Source organism: Arvicanthis niloticus, chromosome X (assembly GCF_011762505.2).
Source record: "Arvicanthis niloticus isolate mArvNil1 chromosome X, mArvNil1.pat.X, whole genome shotgun sequence".
NCBI classification, from domain to species: Eukaryota; Metazoa; Chordata; class Mammalia; order Rodentia; family Muridae; genus Arvicanthis; species Arvicanthis niloticus.
The window spans coordinates 109,446,639-109,466,502 of NC_047679.1; the positions used below are offsets into that span (position 1 = coordinate 109,446,639).

The 19,864-nt window shown below is 37.4% G+C and overlaps 1 protein-coding gene across 2 annotated transcripts; it reads right to left on the reverse strand.

Annotated features, from left to right (window-relative positions):
• Positions 1-7,443: 7,443 nt before the first annotated feature.
• Positions 7,444-16,194, reverse strand: LOC117695483 (olfactory receptor 10A5-like). 2 transcript variants are annotated; one of them, XM_076918501.1, is made up of 3 exons: positions 16,092-16,192; positions 10,712-10,782; positions 7,444-9,795 (listed from the first exon to the last, which is right to left on the reverse strand). In XM_076918501.1, the coding sequence occupies exon 3, from the start codon at positions 9,769-9,771 to the stop codon at positions 8,833-8,835; it is 939 nt and encodes a 312-aa protein (XP_076774616.1). In that variant the 5' UTR covers positions 9,772-9,795; positions 10,712-10,782; positions 16,092-16,192; the 3' UTR covers positions 7,444-8,832. The 2 variants fall into 2 exon arrangements, with proteins under 2 accessions (XP_076774616.1, XP_076774617.1); XM_076918502.1 differs by lacking the exon at positions 10,712-10,782 and having other exon boundaries at positions 16,092-16,194.
• Positions 16,195-19,864: the final 3,670 nt, after the last annotated feature.

Consider the following 19,864-nt stretch of genomic DNA (forward strand, 5'->3'; position numbering starts at 1 on the left):
GGGGTCCTGGAACAGGAAGGCTGATGGTCAAGACAAGAGACACTTGAATGGCTGAGAAGTATTTAAAGAAATGTTCAAAGTCCTTACTTGTCAGGGAAATGCAAGTCAAAAGAATTCTGAGATTCCATCTTTCACCCAACTGAATGGCTAAGATCAAAATCTCAAGAGCTAGCACTTGCTGCTGATGATGTGGAGCAAAAGGAACACTTATTCATTGCTAGTGGGAGTGCAAACTTGTACAATCACTTTGGAAATCAGTTTGGTGGTTTCTCAGAAAACTGGGAATAGTTCTTCTTCAAAACCTAGCTATACCACTCCTGAGCATACACCCAAAAGATGCTTCAATATCCCACAAAGACATTTGCTCAACTATGTTCATTACAGCTTCATATGTAATAGCCAGAAATGGGAAACGTCCTAGATGTCACTCAATTGAAGAATGGATAAATAAATTGTGGCACATCGACACAATGGAAAACTATTCAGCTATTAAAAACCCAAGACATCATGAATTATGTGGGCAAATGAATGGAGCTCAAGAATATCATCTTGAGTGAAGTAACCTGGTCCCAAAAGGACATGCATGGTATGTACTCACTTATAAGTTGATATTAGCCATAAAATTAAGTACCATGCTACACTCCACAGAACCAAAGAAGAAGAGATATACAAGAGAGGATACTTGACTTCTCACTTAGAAGGGGAAATAAAACAGAAGCAGATGGAGGGAGGGAACTGGGAGGCAGAGGGGATGTGGAGGGGAATGGGGTAGTTTCAGGATCAGTTGGGTGGCGAAGAACAAGAGAGACGTCCAAATGGCCATGAAAATGAATGGAAATTTGAAACTGTTGTGGGTGAGGAGGTAGAGGCATCTCCAGGATGAAACAGAGACCTTGGATAAGGGAAGCATCCAGGAATCGATGGGGCTGACCATGGCATTGCATGCTTAGGTTCCTGGAAGAAGATACAGCATCCAAATGCATAAACCAATATTGAAGACAAATTTTGAAAGCCCAGGTCATTTTGCTGTAATTTTTACCATTATATGTGCAAAGATATATATGTATCAATATGGATAAGCAACATCATTCATAAAAATGTTTTCATAAAAAATACACACACATACAACACAGTCCCTTAGAAGCTTTCTATGTACCCTACAGCTAGGTTTATAGTTAGATCATTTTCTTACAGTCAGTAATCTGCATCTTTCAGTATTTCCTTCATCTGCCTACTAATTAAGAAGTTATCACTTCATTCAATACAAAGTAGATAGTTTTAATTGGTCATACATGACATAGTTAAAGGCCTTTTAACTACAAAGAACTTTACTAGGAGATGGGCTCAGGGGAAGTTATTAAAAATCAGTGCATAAGAGCTCCTTGGGAGGTCATTATTTTGTATCCCATCTCCTAAAGTTGGATATTATTGGTAACAAGGTGATAGGAAATTCCCTGACTTCATTAGAAACCTGGAAAAATGACCTTTCCTTGCCAATACCTTCTTTTCTTGTTGGAAACTATTTCTTCTGGAAGGCTCTCTGTTAAGATGTCTGGTCGAATGCACTCTTTTTGTGTAAAGTGTGGCCCTAATAAACCTCTTGGACTTTCAGATTGCATCTCTTGATAACAACTTCTGTATACACACACACACACACGCACACACACACACACACACACACAGTAAAACAGTTATCTCATTAACTTAATGTTAGAAATAATTGTTATTATCTAGACTATTAATATTTACACCAGTGCCATGTCAGAATAGAACAAGAAGTTTCACAAGCATTTTACTAACAATTCCCCCTCTCTCCATCCTCCCTCTTTCAACCTCTCTTTCATGCACACATGCACACACACATACACACACAACATACACAGTCACACATGCACACACAGAGAGAGAATGAGAGGGAGAGAGAAATCATCAAATCATCAAGAGTTCTTACCTGTTCTTTGAAGTCAGGTTGAAATATTATAGTGTGATATATGTTTATTGGCAGATACTGTAATGTCTTTCTGGTTGGAAGTGGTCAGGAAAAGACATGGTTTCAAGTATATGCCCCAAATAAATTGTAAGTCCAAAGAATATTCATCATTGAAGCCAATTGCTTCAAATGTTTAAGATGAGTCTCATTTTTCCATGTGGACTCTTATTGGTACAATTTGGCCTTCTCAGGTTGATTTTAGGTCATCATTATCAACAACAATTACTGGATTTCACTGAGAGGTAGAGATGTCCTGAGGAACTATCATGAGAAGTACCAGACTCTTCAAACATCCATTAAATGGTCCTGGGCTATTTACTACTTACTTCTCTTGTCTTTTCTCTATTGCCATTGGCTACTAATAATGTTATCTATACCGCCAGTAGTCCTTTGACATTTATTATTCTACCTTAAGCTCAGCAACAGAAAAAGAATTAAAATGTGTATATCATGCTCTTGAGAGCCCTGGAGAATTTCTAGAAGTAGTCTTCATGGGTTTGGGTTTATATATTTTTTGCATCATCACTTTAGGATGCCCCAAGGTTATTAAAGGATAATCTTTAGTTTTTAGCTCCACAAATAATAGGAAATTATGGCTTTCATGAAGGGAACTGTTAGGTACATATAACAGTTTAGTTAAGGGTAATATAGATAAATTGATAAGTTTAATTTCTCCAAGTTCATACTACAGAATTGCCTCTTTTGTTTAAAGTTTTCTATACCATCAAGTAAGAAAAAAAAGAATTTAATTGGTAAACTACTACCTTACACAAATAATGAAGAGTAATCCAGTATTACAGATATTATTTGCATCTGAAACATTGATATATCTTTCTATTTAATAATAAAGATTCCATTAAGCCATCTACTTGGAAATAAAGCTAAGTATATACATTTGGAAGAATAGAATAAAATACATCAATTAATCATTTCACTAAGAAGAAAGTTCACTTTAATGAATTCCAGCCTGGTATGCAGAGATGAAGAGGATTAATGGAGGCCCTCAGGTTTTGAATAATAGCAGTGACAATTTAAGATAAGACAGTACCAAGTTCTTGTTAGTGGAGAGGACATAGACTACCATCAACTCAGGAATGATTGGTCTGTATTAATGTCCCAATGAAACAGAAACACATCCCATTATTCTGGAAGAAATCTACCCTCACCTTGGATGTGGCAGAAATGAAATCTTGTTTTTTACATTAACTCTGTGAGGAAAATATTTGAATAACAAGAGTTAATATTCATGGAGATATTATATTACAACTTTGAAAGATATTTTGCCCTCACTAATTCTGACTAGTTGCTCAATCAATTAATAGTATGTTCTCAGTATGTACCATGTACCATGCTAATTGTTTTCTGTGCCATTTCATCAACTCCTTTGTGGTGGATATTATTTCATTATATAGGCAGAGAAATAGCAGCTCAGAAGAGCAAGTAATACACTCGACAGAATTAGGAACAAATGCTCAGATTAGGTTTTAAATCCAGCACTAACTCTAGAGACTAGCATAGTAACGAATAGCAAATGCTTCAATAACTCAAGACATATAAATATTACAGGGTGTTCTAACTGGCACATGAAAATTAGGATAAGCTCCCTTGTGCCCAATCCTACTTCTATTGTTCAAGCCCTGGTGTCAGTGACCTTTAGTTAGTCTAAGCTATAATTATAAAATATATGAAAGAAAAAGAACAACATAAGTGTCTAAATTTCTAAAATAATCATCCTTGAGGTTGCATTTATGATGCCCAAAGGGAAATTGTTACTCAAGTCTGGAACTGTGGCCAAGGCCACATTGGCAACATGCTATAAACTCTTAGGAATAAAACCTTCATAGTCTACTAACCAGTTTGACACTTGCTGGCATTGGCATCAAAATGCTTGTCCTTTCACATAGTTTCCAGGAAAGAAAAAAAAGATGACTATTGCTTACAGCAAAAGATCACTATCAAGTTTAAGAAGTGAACTTTCAAGTGATATACTTTACATGCTAAGAGATCCTTACTAGGGGATGAACACTACAGAGAACAAGAAATGAGGCTGCTCCAAAAGATTGAGTGACAGTGTCCATGGGTGCCAGCTAGTCCTCCATAAGAATGATGTGAATACTGAAAATGTCTGAGATTTGCATCATTAATTATCTTCATGTCCTGAAACTGTAACAGTGATGGCTGATGAACCCAGGTTGGTTGAAGAAGCTGACTATTTGGGAAGAAACCCAAAATACCAGTGAACTTTTGTAAAGGGTGTCAGTACACTTTGAGTGATGAATGAAAACAGGGAAGATACGATTTTTTTTTTTTAACTTTCAGGGGAAGCTTGACAAAATAAGGTGTTTGGGAACAGATTTATAACCAGGGTGAGAAATGGCTTTTCTAGTATGATCAAAGAGTGAACTTGCTATACTCTTAAGAGATAAATGGGAGCTGAAGAAATGGCTGAGAGATTATGAATACTGGCCTCTTCAAAGAACCCTGGTTCAATTCCCAGTCCCCAAATGACAGCTCATATTTGTCTGTTACTCCAGTTCCAGGGGATCTGATACACTCAGACATGCAAGCAAAACATCAGTGAACACAAAAATGTTTTTAAAAAGAAATCATCAAAAAATAACAAATCAAAAAGAGATAAATGTTGGCACACCAGAGATCTCAAAATAGGTAGAATTCAAATACACATGAAGATCAAACAAACTTTGAGGAGCAAAAAAGAATATTAAGAACTGATACCAACCATATTCCTACATTCTATGTATGTGTTTATTCAAATTTATACTGACAATGATCTTGTACTATAGGTGAAGCTAAAGGTGAGAAATGAACTCAAAATCCTACAAAGCTAAAGGCAAAACATAAAGAATAAGTTATAATTTTGTACTCTTGAATAACCTATAGAGATATCCTACATATGATTTGCATGTATTTGGGGTTTACACTAATTATCCCCTGTACCAAAATCCATTTTGTAGAATTCATAACACTTACCTAACTTAGCATGTTTCTCTTTCTGGGAAGCCAGACAACCTGTTGACCCTATCTTTTGATTTCTACCTCCATTCGTACTGTTCTTAAACACAGTAATAGCCTTTTACTTGAATATGCTCATCACCACTATTCTGAAGGCATTTTGCTTCCAGCTGTCCTACAGGGACAGCTTTGTACAGAGGTGAAATATGAACAAGGTTCTAGTGTTGATACAGGTACTATTAGGTTTCTTCCTCTAGACTGGGCCCCAAGCCCTTGTTACCCTTTTTTATTACTGGTGTGCCCATTTTATGTCTCTTCTTTTTCTTTCCTGAGCAGATGCTGAAGTACCAACAAACCATCTGGCCCAAATAGGGCGGGGTAAGATAACACTTGGAGCTGTAACTTCTAATCTAACATGACAGTTTGTACTGATCGGGTTAATGGAGATAATTTCTCTTTGGCTTGTACAGAGACGTGAACATTTAATCTGATTTGCTATTAATTAGTCTGTCCAATCATTAACATAATGTTTCACTAAATACAGAAAAAAATATTCGTATTACACAGGCAAGTACATCAACCAGAGCTCAGTAATAGAAAAGCGTTGCCTTTTGGGTACAGCAGAGAAGCTATACTGCCAGTGGGACCAGGACCCACACTTTGACATGCTTCTTAGTATTAGGAATAGGCTATCTTGCATCATATGCAGTCTTCTAGTTCTGGGAAGAAATATACATATTTATAAAGTTACTAATTGTCAATGGATCCTAGAGTATGTGGTTTGGAAAACAGAGTGGAATGATTTGGCCCTCAAGGAGATTAAATAATCACATCTTGTGTGAGAGCAATATAACGCTTTATCAAACAAATGAAATGACTTTAGATGGCTCTTTTTTATTCTTTTATTAACAACTATTTATTGAACAAATCATTCTATGATAAGTGTTATGCTTGGTGATAGAGTTATAGAAGTCAAATACAGCTGAATGAACCATGCCTTGGTGAAATTTTGATGCAGGTAGAAGATATATATCTATATGTACATATATGTTTGTACATGTTATATTCATATATTTATTTAATTCTACTTGTAGAAATGTATAGTGAAAAATCAGAGTTCTCTGAAAGCATATATATAAAGATTGAGTGGCACCCAATGGATTGTCCAAATTAAAAAAGGCATGGAGCTGGGTGTGCATCCTTGTAATTCCAGGATTTTGGAAGAAGTGGGATGAGTATTGCTATGAATTTTAGAGCAATGTTGTCTACATGATATCACATTTCATTTAATAAAGGAAAGAATGAACAAAAATAAAGAAGAGAAAAACAGAGAAAGAAGGAAACAAAGAACATAACGTATGGAAGTTCTGAGGAGGCCAATGGCTTTGAGGAACATAACACAGGGAGATAAGAGTTTGGAGAGCTAAAGCTGAGAGTTTGGCGAGAATTATAAATTCTTCAGCCAGGGGTAACATGGAGATAGACTACTTGTTTGGACATCTTGTAACAGATGTCTCTGCTGCTCACTTCTATGGGACATTTGGGCTTTTCCAAGGGCAAAGGAAAGCTATTAAACATTTCTAGGTTTAGTTTATGTGGGGGCAGTAGTTATTTTTAATATTTCCTAATAGCAACACTCTAAACAGATTCTTCAACTGGATTCAGAAACACTTGTGTGTGACTGGAGCAGCTGAGGCATTTCCACTGTGCATCTGAGCAGAAGGCAGCACCCCTGAGAGGCTGAATGGTAATTACAATTCTACTCTAGATCCAGGTTTTTACCACAAGGAGTGTGTTCTGCAGGCTCTATTTCATAATTGAGGGCAATTACAAGAAGTTAAAACTAAATTAGAGACAATTAGGCCCCGTACAACAGGGAGCTCTGTGGGTGTCCAGGAAGGGAGTAGGAAGAACCAACTAAGAAAGTCTCCCAAACTGCTTGACATTCTTGGACTCATTGTGTAAGTGGAAGTTTGGGGATGGCTATCCTGCTTCTAGTGTCCCTAGAGGTGGCACCAGAAGGGACAATAAGGGGCAGAGTTGATATTATTCAGTTGAAGGTACCTGTGAGGGAAAGTAGTGATGGCCGTGATACCAAGGAATGGGGTATGGAGAAAAGAGATTTAAAAAGTATAATCAGTGTATATAGAAAATGTGTCTTATTTCACTTTGTCTACCACACTTCCATTGTTTTGACCGGTCATTGATGATTTAATCAACAAGTGATTATTTGCAACTGTTCTATGCGGAATGAATGCTATGCTAGGAGAACTTAAGAGGAGTAACGACATATCCCTGAGCCATAGATGCAGTAATTTTGGTTGTTCAATGAATGAAGTGTGGTCAGCCTTGAAATTATATATGTATGTATATGAGGATATGTATGTGTATATGTATATTCTTGTTGGTGGTATGTATATATGCATAAATGTATATGTATACATATATGTATGTGTATATATACACACCACAAACAAGAATGGATTTGACAAGTTGTATTTATATATATTTGTGCATATGCAAAATACATACATATGCACATACATATGTGTATATATGTAACAATAATAAAGAAAATTAAGGTGTCAACTTAAGAAAGGGGGTAGGACATGGCAGGAGTTCAAAGGAAGGTAGCTGATGTTAGCTTGAAGGGAGGAAAGAGAGGGGGAAACATGATGCAATTCTATTTCAATTAGTACCATACTTTTCAAAAAAAGTAATAAAGACAGTGGTGCTCCAGTCTTTGAGAGATGTAACTGTTCAAATGAGTGAACTCGTCAATAGCTGCGCTAGCTTTTTACCAGCAGAAAAGCAGATAATCTAAAGAAACAAGACGATGTAAGCTACAATTGTTGGAATGTGAATGAAATTCAAGGCAAGATACAGTGAAGGGCCTTGCTAGGCAGAAGCTAAGGGAAAATAATGAGAAATCCTGGAGTGTGAAGAACAATGGATATAGCACAATGACCATGTTACATATGTGTGAAGTGTGGAGAGATTCTTGAAGGTATTTGCATGTGGATACATACAGACATGGGTAGGTAACTTAACCAAGAAACCTTAATGCGAACAAATAATTCTATCAACTTCTCTCATAAACACAGAAAAATAAAAGCAAGACAGGAAGAAGCATTTATGGCATGAAGCTATTGTTACAGGGTGGGTCTGTTTAATAATTGACACATAAATTGTACACGATAGCAGGTTTTATGTGGCGTCTACATATGTATACATGATGTAATTTGATCATCTTTACCCTTTATTTTCTTATCCCTGCTCCTTTTGAGCCCTGCTTTCTCCCTAGTACTCTCTTCGAGTTTTATATCATTTTAATATCTAGGTCCCACATACAAGAGAAAACGTGATGTCTTTCTGAGTCTGGTTTATTTTACATGAACGATGGTTTCCAGACAAATCCATGTATCTTCTTGTGAATAATGTGAGTTTGGCTTCCTTTTCACTGAAAAATGTGTGTGTGTGTGTGTGTGTTATGTGTATGAATGTACACAAGTGTGTTGTCTATATGAGTGAATATTATATTTTATTTACTTTGCAGTTGATAAGCTGGAAGGTTGATTTTATATCTTGGTTCTTGTGAATGATCAAGTTTGATGTTCCTACTTTCATCTCAAAAGGAAACAATGTATGGTAGAGTTATATCTATCTTGATAAATTGACTTGTTCTGCTCAGGAAATCAAATGAAACATTAGTCTGTTAAAAACTGGAGGGAGACTCACTCCTTTGCTACTGATTTCCCTAGAAGGGAAGAGCAGTTGCTTGAAACCCCAAGCTGTCAATCAAGTACTTGGCCCCCTCTAAAGAAGCACAAGCTCATGGGGAAAAAACTCTCTGGGGATGAAAGAGGCCATTAGGTCTTCATGGGATGCTTCCATTTACTCAGGAGTTTCTCCACTGCCTTTTTAACATCCTTGTTTCTCAAGCTGTACACAATGGGGTTGACCATGGGGGTGACCACAGTGTAGAGCAGTGAGAAGACCTTGTTTAGGGCCGTGGCTTGAGTTGCTGTGGGTATAGCATACACTGTTCCTAGAGTTCCGTAGTACAGAGAGACCACGATGAGGTGGGAGGAGCATGTGGAAAAGGCTCGTTGCTTTCCTGCAGCTGATGGCATCCTGAGAACAGCAACAACAATGTTTATATAGGAGGCTACAGTGAGCAAGAAGGGCACCATGGTGACAAAGGAGGCCATGAGGAAAGTAGTTATTTTTACTTCCTCGGGATCAGAACAAGCCAGCTTCAGCACAGGGGCAAGGTCACAAAAGAAATGATCAATCTCATTGGATGCACAGAACTGGAGCTGGAAAGTCATTGTGACAGTAACAACAGGAGTTAGAAATCCACCCACCCAAGATCCACCTGCAAACCAGATACATGTGTGGAAGTTCATCAGAGATGGGTATCGAAGTGGGCTGCAGATAGCAAGGTAGCGATCATAAGACATGCTTGCCAGGAGAAAACACTCAACTACTGCCATGGAGCCAAAGAAATAAAACTGAGCCACACATCCTGTAAAAGAAATTGCCTCTGGACCAGAGAGTAGGGTCTTCAGCATCTTAGGAACAATGGAAGTTGTATACCAGATCTCAAGGAAGGAGAAATTGGACAAAAAGAAATACATGGGAGTTTGGAGGCTGTGGTCACTCGAAGTAACTGTAAGGATGAGAATATTCCCCAATAAGGTCATTATGTAGATTCCAAGAAATGTTCCAAAAAGGAAAAACTGTAACCCATGGAGGCTTCCAAATCCCAGAAGGAGAAATTCTTTGATTATGGTCAGATTACCCATATCTGTGAGATTCAGGCTCAAGATCTGAAGAGAAGAAATATAAACAACTGGCAAAAGAGCAAGCATACTGAAAAAAGCAGGAACACCAGAAATCTTGTCTAGTACAGAAAATCTTGTCTCCTCCCCGCTAGGGGACACTCTGTATATGGTTTACTAGGAGGACTTACCCAGCAGCTGCTACATTCCTTCTTTTTATTTTTTTTTATGATGAAATAATGGACAAGAAGTGACCAAAAGGAGGAGGAGCTTATTTTGGGTCATGGCTTGAAGGATGCAATCCTTTTTGATGGAGGAAAGCATAGCATCAGGCTACTCGATGGTGGCATGAACTTGTAGTTGGGATGCACCCCTTACCTCCTCACATTTCAGTGGGCTGGGAAGCACAAATGGGCTAGGAAACAAGGGCTATACTATAAAATTTAAGGTCTGCTTCAGGTTGCCCATTTTCTCCAATGAGACTCCATAGTGCTACAAGATAAAAATTCAGTGTTGAAACATGAGTTTTGGGGGAATGTTTCTCATTCAAACCACAATGCTTGTAAAGGGATCTGAAGTTGAGGATCCCTTAAGAAAGAATGACTCCATTTGAAATGTAAATAAAATATCCAATAAGAAATAAAAAAATAAAAAAGGGAAAGAATGACTCCAATGTTTTTTTCCACTTTTTTTTGACAAAACTGCTGGTAAATCTACCTTTGAGAGTCTCACAGTAGGAAGCAAACACTATATAATGGTGACATTGAACAGAAGCTTCTCTTAACAATATTTCCTGAACTTCTGAAACAGTATTAAGGACTCAATAGAAATGTGAATCCTAAACCTTAAAATATCAGACAACTCTTTCTTATCGAATTTCCCCACCCCACCCTCAAGTCATGGTGGATTTTACTAACATCATCGGAAAGAGAAGGTGAATTCAGAATTATTGATCTTAAATTACCAATAAGAAAAATAAGAGTTTCTGCCGGGCTCTGTGGATATGTAGCTGATTGCTTCCATGGCATCAAATTCCTATGGAAATTGAGGGAAAATGTATGTAAAGTTATTCACTGGAAATGTTAGAGAAAAATAATGTTCCATCATTCATAAATGAAAATGACATTCCTGACTCACAAAGAGTAGGATGTGCATTTAAGAGGGTTTTTTTTCCCCCAGCAGACAGGATGGGTTAGCAGTGAGTCATGGCTATAGCTTCCCCCTGCCCACTTGCCCCCCATGCTCAGAGACCCATATCTGTGAAGTGGCTGTCTGATCATAGTGCCTGGGCTATGATAGGATTACAAATTAGTCTGTGCTGTGGCATAAATGAGGAGAAGGTAGGAACCTAGAGGTAGGGGGCTTGATTCCATCAGTGTTCAAAGCTGAGGGTTCTGTCTGTGATTAAAAAATAAAACAGAGTCATCTTTTCTGTTTTGTTTTGGGTAATGACAATGTTTCCTGAAAAGGTTATAAATAAATCACGTTTTGCATATAAATTTATTGTTTAACTGTACTCAACAATCTGGTTATTTAAAAGAATCTTATTAGAATGTCTCTGAAATATGAAGGACTCTTTCGAAATTTACCCTTTGCACCAATCTAGATGTTAGTGTATTAGGGTTTTGTTAAGGCAGATCCACTGATACTAGAGGAATATAGGACACTTGAACTGCATGAAGTAGTGTTGGCAATGATTACAGTGTATAAAAAAAAATCAATCAGCAGCTAAGGTTGTCCCTGGAGGTGACAGCTGCTTCCTAATTGGGGAATTAAACTGCAGTGTCCTCTTACCATTTTAGTTTGTCATCAGAGACTGCCAGCCTGCATTCAGAACCAACATTAACATCATTAGATTTTTATCATTCAATCCCAAGTCTCATTAATTAGTAATGGAATGAACTGGATTTTTTTCCCTCTTCAGCTTACAAGCATGTACTTTGGTGTGTCCAAATTCAAAGGCTTAAAGCCTCCCTAAGTCCACTCTCTTATTGCACTGAAGAGAAATTAACATAGATGCAAAAGAGAAGTTCAGAAATCTTCTCTGGTTCTTTCTTTCATCACATATCTTTGAACACACACATATTATTGAACTGGTAGGTACTAGGGGTGAAACTCAAAGCAAAGAAGACCTGGTACAAGTGTTCATTAAGGATATAGTGTAGTGGTAAAATTAGCCAGTAAACCAATATTCTCAATCTTCCTAATGCTGTAACACTTTACTGTAGTTCCTCATGTTGTGGTGACCCCCAACTACAAAATTATTTTGTTGCTACTTCATAACTGTAAATTGTTTTACTGTTAGGAATAGTAATATAAATATTTGAGGAGATACAGGTTTGCCAAAGGGTCATAACCACAGGTTGAGAACCCTGCATTAAACAGATGAAATTCTGACAAGTATAAAACAATCATAGTGATAAGTGCTTTGAGAGAGAAATGTAGGACCTTGATACAAAGAATAATGTTCAGGAATGGGTGATGTGGGTTTTGTGACATTGCTAGAGAAGACACAGCTGAGGTAGAAGTTCTGTGTTTATGCTGAGATCAGATGTGTAAGAAATAGTCAGATATGAGAGGATCAGAATGCACATCAGTAACTGGTGAGAAAGCTACTGTCTGATCTAGGCAAGAGATGAGAACTAAGCATAAGCTAGAATGGGTTAAGATGAGCTACCTTTAGGGCTTTTATCTCATAAGGTATACCATCAAGATGCCATGCCATTTTTGAATATACATTAATAAAATGTTGATTTAAGAAATAAATTGTACTGTTAATATATTTGGAGCAGGCCTGAAATATAAGAAGAAAATGAGGATGAATCTCAAATTTTTAGCTCCAGCAACTGCATGGATAAACATGTTTTCCCAGAGATAGGAAGATCAATTCAATTTTCTCTTCCTTAGTATGCCTTGCTCTCTCTCTCTCTCTCTCTCTCTCTCTCTCTCTCTCTCTCTCTCACTCTCTCTCACTCACTCTCTCTCTCTCTCCCTCTTTTTCTCTCTCTCCCTCTCAGTCATTTCTGAGATGACACTTAAGGTCAGAAGCTTAGTGATAGACAGGGCTCTAGCTCTGAGAGGTAGTGACGAAAAACAAGCTCTTAAGCAAATGCATCACAAATTATTGTCCTTGTTTCCAAAAACAACCAGGGAAGAGAACGAATAGGTCAGCATAACCTTTATTCACCCTACAAAAATTGCTCCAAGCCCACGGTTAGCGGAATTTCAGGAGTAACCTTGCACACAGTGTACAAGAGATCTCAGTTGATGGGATTGTCAAAGTCTTTTCAAAATGAGCCCCCCAACCATCATTAAGGATGATACAATTGCTCAGAACTTCCAATTATCTGTTCCCCCAAAAAATGGTTCTATTTTATTTTATTTTGCTCTTTCATGAAAGAGGTAGATGACAATGGAATGAGTTCAGCCAAGAAAACAATTTTCAGGGGTCATTTGGAGTCAGAATGGTTAGTCTTATGCTTTCTCTCTTCTTCATTTTCATTTATACTTATGCCCATTAAGAGTGGATGGAAAAATGGTGGTCAGAGGTTCTGAAAGATGTACAATTAGAATGATCATTATCCTTGATTCACTAAGTAAGGACAGGAGGTTCAGCTTTCTTTACGGAACAGTCAAGTAAATGCAACGAAAAACAGATTCGTTCTTAAAGTCTAGCTACACAGAAAAGGTAATTAATCATGTCATCTGGATCCATTCTCTTGGTATTTTCTTAATCAAGATTCATCTAAGTATCAATATTCCAATGCCATTATAATCATCCAAAAGTAAAGCTGTTTGGAAGACAATATAAAATGCTCCAAATTTACATCCGCCACCTCATAAGATGTTAATGGTCATATAAGGACAATCACATAATCAAAGTGCAGAACCTTAAGTATGGAACCAGAGAGTAGCTATAACAATGCAAAGTTATTTCTTCTAGGATCAATTCACAAGACCCTTTTGGAAAGGAGAAGAGGTGAGGTGAACTTTGAAGAACAACTAAAAGAAATATACAGTTGCTTGACTAAACCAATCAGGTACTCTATATCCTTCCTTCCTCCAAACTCCAATTCTACATATTAAAATAGAACATAGGTTTGACGTTCTGTTAGATCTATATTCTATTTGAAATGGCAATGGCTTGTATCAAGGGCAATTGTTTGATGCTAGAGATCAGGGTAGCATAGACGAGTAAAGAAGAAGTTCATACTTGCAGTTTAATCCTCACTATTCAGGTCAACCTTTGTTCCAAATACATATTAACCTCCTCCATAAAATGACACCTTAGAGAGACAAGAACAGGAAAACAATCCACAGAAAGAATCTGTGCAAGCTCAAAGAAAGAATCCTTGACTTGTACCCTAGTAACTCCCCTATTACAGAACAAAGTTGATTACTTTAGTCAACTCACAAAAACTAATACTTTTCTTGAATAACTTAAGCTTATGACACACAGCACAATGTTTTGAAGAAATATTTCTTTTTTCCCTTTGAAAACAACTTGTAGAATATAGTCAGATCAACTGTTAAAGGAATTGTACATTAATGATGCTAGAAAAACCCTGGAGTCCAAGGGAATGATTCTGTTATTTGTGTTTTTGCACCTTGAGACCTAAAAACATACATCGCTGAGATACTTTAAACTAACATTATTGAGAGTCAGAAAATGGATTGGGAGATCAGCATTATTGAGACTTGGTGACAGATATTTCTAATTCAACTATATTCTTTGGTGCCAATATTTTTCTTTTTCTATTCCATTTGTCAAGATGACAGACAATGAAAGAGGCTAGGAAATGTTTCAGACCAAATGATATGTGATGTGTCATTATGTGACATACAGGTAGCTTATATGTAAAAATGGTAAAACTTATCTGGATAAGTTATGTAAAAACAAACAAACAGGAGTAGGAGGAGGGGAAACTGTAACCAGAATATATTGTATGAAAAAGTCTACTTTGACTAAATAAAACCCCCAAAATTATAAAAAGCACGTTTTTACTTTTGGTTGCATATAAAATGCAGGGAGCCTACATAAATATGTATCTAAATTAATTGCCTAGATTATATCAAGTATTGATTTGAACCAAGTCTATGAGTTTGTAGCAAAATATCTGAAAATGATGACATTCAGAAAATATTCAGTAGTAATCCTAAGGAATAAAGTCTTAAAATAAAGATTGAAAACCTTTGCTTCTTAACCAATAGCATCTTTTAAAAATTGGTTTCTTTTGCTCCTCTTGTTCTGAGGGACAAGAAATCATCTGATAGACTTCCTGTCTTATTCCTCTGACCCACATGACACAGCACTGACATGTCCCAATTTATCACTCTAATACTTATCTGATTATATGCTCATTATTCTAGGTATCTGAATAATAGAGATATTCCTTTTCTTGCATCTTTTGGTCTTCATCCTAATATCTGATGTGAGTGATGGAGAAAAACTCAGTTATTTTCCTCTATTTTCTCTACCCTGTAAGAGTTGGGTATTCTAGCTATCCCTACTTAATGTTTTTCTTTGAATTTTCTTGTTGCTAGATTCCTGTTTTTCTGTGACAAATGTTAAGAAGCTGTCATAGCCACAGTAATATGGTGTTTTTTGTTTTGCTAAAGCAGTGGTTCTCAACCCTCCTAATTCTGTAACTGTTTAGTATAGTTCCTCATGTTGTAGTAACCCTCAACCATAAAATTGTCATTGCTACTTCATAACTAAAGTTTTGCTACTGTTAAGAATCCCAACATAAAATCTGTGTTTCTCAAAGATCTTAGGTGACTCCTGTGAAAGGGTTGTTTAACACCCAAAGGGGTCACAACTAACAGGTTGAGGACCACTATGCTAGAGGATTTGTTACGTCACAGGAACAGCGGCTAAGTGCATAAGCTTTCAGGTCAGGCAGACCTGAGCTCTGTCTCCATTGCATGCTATTAATTGACTTGGGGTAAATAACTTAATGTCTTACTTTTACAGTGTTTTAATGTGTAAAATAAAGGCTAGGAGATAATAAAATGACCACATAGGCTTACATACATTTTCTTTAACTTAATTAAACAATCCATACAAAATGCTGACAAAATCCATAAGGAACATCACTACACTCTGAAAAATGTGAGCCTATGTGTAGATCATAGCTCCAGTGTTATTTCATGTGTCATCTCACTCAACAGGAAACTTGGATATAATTTTCCTTTGCTTTCTCCTGATTTCCTTCATATGTGTAGTACAGAAACTATATATCCTATGGAGTGTCAGTAACTGCATGACTTTTATACATCTCAGTTCTAATATGAGATTTTATTTTTTGTCACTGTTATCAGATACCTAGATTTATTTTTCTCACCTTTCACAGTCTTCATTTTTCTTTGCTCCAAAAGACTGGCTACCATGACCTCCTCCTCCGGATGATTCATCCTGACATAGAACCAGGCTCCACCTTCAAGGGCATTCTGAGTCTAGCTGCTGTTCCAACTGCCCAAATTAATATCCTGCTGGAACTTCCTCCCATTAGGGATTCAGGTCCTGCCTGTTTGCTTAATACCTTGTACTCATGAAAATCAATTTCCCTTAAGCCTCTTTCCCAGGGGTAATATTTCTCCACTTAACTGGGAAAGTTAAATAAAATGGTAGATCATCTTGCACCAGCAAATGCCTCACCAAACCTTGAATTCTGAACTTGGTGAGTTCAGAGGAGCCAGTTATAAGCAACATTTTAAGGGTCATTTGTAACCTCTTCAAGAACACTGTGCATACCTAATATAAATCAATATTGATGATTTTAAATGACTTGTGACTATTCGTTAAAATACTTTACCTCCTCGACAACCTTTTCAAAGCTGTTAGTTCAAGTTATTCAATATACTTAAGAAGAAAGCAACTTTATTATTGAGATAGAAATATTTACTTGCTACATGGATAACATCTCACCATAGGCACAATTTGAATTAGGTATTGAGTGTTTCACTAAAAGTGTATTATTTTAAGCTTTGGTAAAACTTTCTTAATATCAACTGCATTCCACAAGCAAAAAAAAAAAGTCATGTAGGAAATGTTGGAGAAATGAGGGATATTTTCTAAGATTGTTACTATTTACTATTTACTATTCTGCTTCCTATGGCTGTATTTAAATGTAAATGTTCAAATATTCATAAACTGAGTCATCTTTGTCATTTAAATTGATCATCATTTACAATTATCATAGTCTTTATGGGAATCTTATTTATATGGGTTTCAGATAGAATCAGGGATGCTATTATGTCCTCAATGCTAAGACACCTTCAAAGAGCATACTTCTTCTGCCCCCCCGCCAGTAAAGATATCTTTCTTTAATTAAAGTATTAAGAGACCAAGATATTTTCATTCTTTTAGAATATTCCCTAGGAATGCAAGAGGTACATTTATGACTTTCCCTATATATTTATTTCTTAAGATAAAAGAAAAATAATCTGGTGACTACTATAGGAAATCGAGATAACCAGTTCAAGTTCTCAAAAGTGCCCTCTGTACATGGATCTGGAATCCAAGGAGACTGGACAGCTGGATAAAGTATTCTGACATCTGTTGGTGAGGTGTATTTCAGATTTCAGGTGGAACTGTAAACATTAATTTGATATCAAAGTCTATTAGGAAGGTCCCACATCCATCAATCAAGTGTCCAGAGAAAGGATATTTTTTTTTTCTGGAAAACAGATATTGCTTATCACAGGAGTGGTGGAGGAGTAGAGAAGGCATATATTGTGACATCAGAAACGGCCTATCAAATTCCCGTCTGTCCACTTACTAGGTGACTAGCCTTATACAAACTGCTTAAGTTCAGTGGCTACCATCTACTTCATGCTCAAAATTTAGACAATATCTGGTATCATTTGGTTGCTGTACAGTTTAAATGAAAGTCCCTAACACACAAAGTCCATATTAAGTAGGTATTCAATGAAAATTAATTCTTATATTTCTTTGATTAAAAACTTGTGGGAAAGATTATGGGCTTTGTTCACTACAAAAAAAAAAAAAGCACATGGAATGCCAGAATGATGCAGAGTTCAAAATGACTTAGGAGTTCAAGAGAAGCATAGCTTTGTGTAAAGTGTCATGTAATATTAAAATTCATGTAAGACTTATTTACCAGGCAGCACATTTCCTGGGGTCAAAGAACTGACCATTAACTTACATGATTTGCTGAACAGTAGAAAATTCAGAGGACACCAATCAAACTTAGTGGTGATCTTACTTGGATATAGCTTTGTACTTCACAATACTTACTTCAGAGCTGCCAAGGAAAGACTTTTTGAAAATTGGATGACTGTTCCTCAAAGTTTCCTGGTAGACTAAAAGCAAAGTTTGTACTAAGCCATCCTTAAATGCTAAAGAATGCTATTGATATTGAGTGGTGACTGGGCTCTGGGCAGGAAATAGGTGCCATTACATAAAGAGTCTAATTTCCTGCTCTGTATTTCTCTGACAGATTCTAGATGGTGAATTGGATCACAAGTTTAACGAGCACCTCTTGTAAGAATTTGTAGTAGGTAGGAGGGTGGTTTTCATCAAAGCTTAAGTGGAAAGGACAAAGGAACAAGATCTGAGGTTGTCATAGGAACCTCTTTCCCCTTAATAGCCATCAGCAGGATTAAATAATGGCCACGGTGCATACTAGCAAAGGTAAGTATCCTGCTATAGGGTAAAGCTCCAGATGGAAAAGAAATGTGTGGGAGTATGAGACAAGAGAAGAAAGAGAAAAGGATGTGGGTGTTAGTACCACCACTAGCAAGTTTAATCTCTCCACAGTTGGGGTTAGTCAAACTCAGAGCTCTCTACCCGTTCCTTTCTCCTACTGTAGCATGTAGTCTTCAGCTCCCCAGGTGACTGATGTTTACCAAGTGCATAATGGGTATTCTGCACCATGAAAAGCACTGCGGGAAACATGGGCATGGTCAGAACACACGTGGGTTTGAAGGAGCATTCTGTGTATCATGCAAGAGAATGGCTTTTATATAAAGCTGAAATGGACAGTGCCAACTACCAGAACTGCAAGCAGCAGACAAAGTTTTCTAGAGCAGAATAAAAGACTTTAATAAGTATGATTGAAGAGGTCATTCAAAACATGTAAAAATGAACTAGTCAGAGATGCAGAAATTTTGTGTTTTCTATCTACCAGATACCACTCTAAACAGCCCAGGAAGCAACTACAGATTATAAAGATCAGATTCCATGTTTTCACTTTGATTTTATACATAAGGAATCTGAGTTCAGAAGGGCTAGATAAAATCCAATGTTACATAGTTATGGTGTATCAGAGACTGGCTTCTCCTCAAAACCTTTATGAGCTAAGAGCTCATACCAATATAGTATTTTCATTTTGTTAATTATTTTATTTATTTACATTTCAAATGTTGTGCCCCTTCCTGGTCTCCCCTCTACAAACTCCTCACCCCATCCCCTCTACTCTTTGCCTCTATGAGGGTGCTCCCCCACCCAACCACCCACTCCTACCTCACCCCTCTAGCATCCCCCTTCAGTGTGGCAACAAGCCTCCACATGACCAAGCATCTCTATACCCACTGATGCCAGACAAGGCAGTCCTCTGTTACATGTGTAGCTGGAGCCATGGGTCCCTTTATGTGTACTCTTTGGTTGGTGGTTTAGTCCCTGGAAGCTCTGGGTGGTGCGGTTTGTTGTTGTTCTTCCTATGGGGTTGCAATCCCCTTCAGCTCCTTCAGCCCTTTCCCTAGCTCTTCCATTGGCATCCCCAGGCTTAGTCCAATGGCTGGCTGTGGTTATCTGCATCTGTCTTAGTCAGGTAGTGGCAGAGTCTCTCAGAGAACAGCCATACTAGGCTCCTGTCTGCACCACTTTGTGGCATCATCAATAGTGTCAGGGTTTGGTGTCTGTGGATGTGATGGGTCCCAAGGTGTAGAGGTCTCTGGATGGACTTTCCTTCGGTCTCTGCTCCATTTTTGTCCCTGCATTTCCTTTAGACAGGAAAAATTCTGGGTTAAAAATTTGGAGATGAGTGGGTGGTCCCATCCCTCAACTAGGGGCCCAGTCTATCTAAAGGAGGTGGTCTTTTCAGGTTCTACCTCCCCACTGTTGGGTATTTCAGGTAATGTCATACCCATTGTG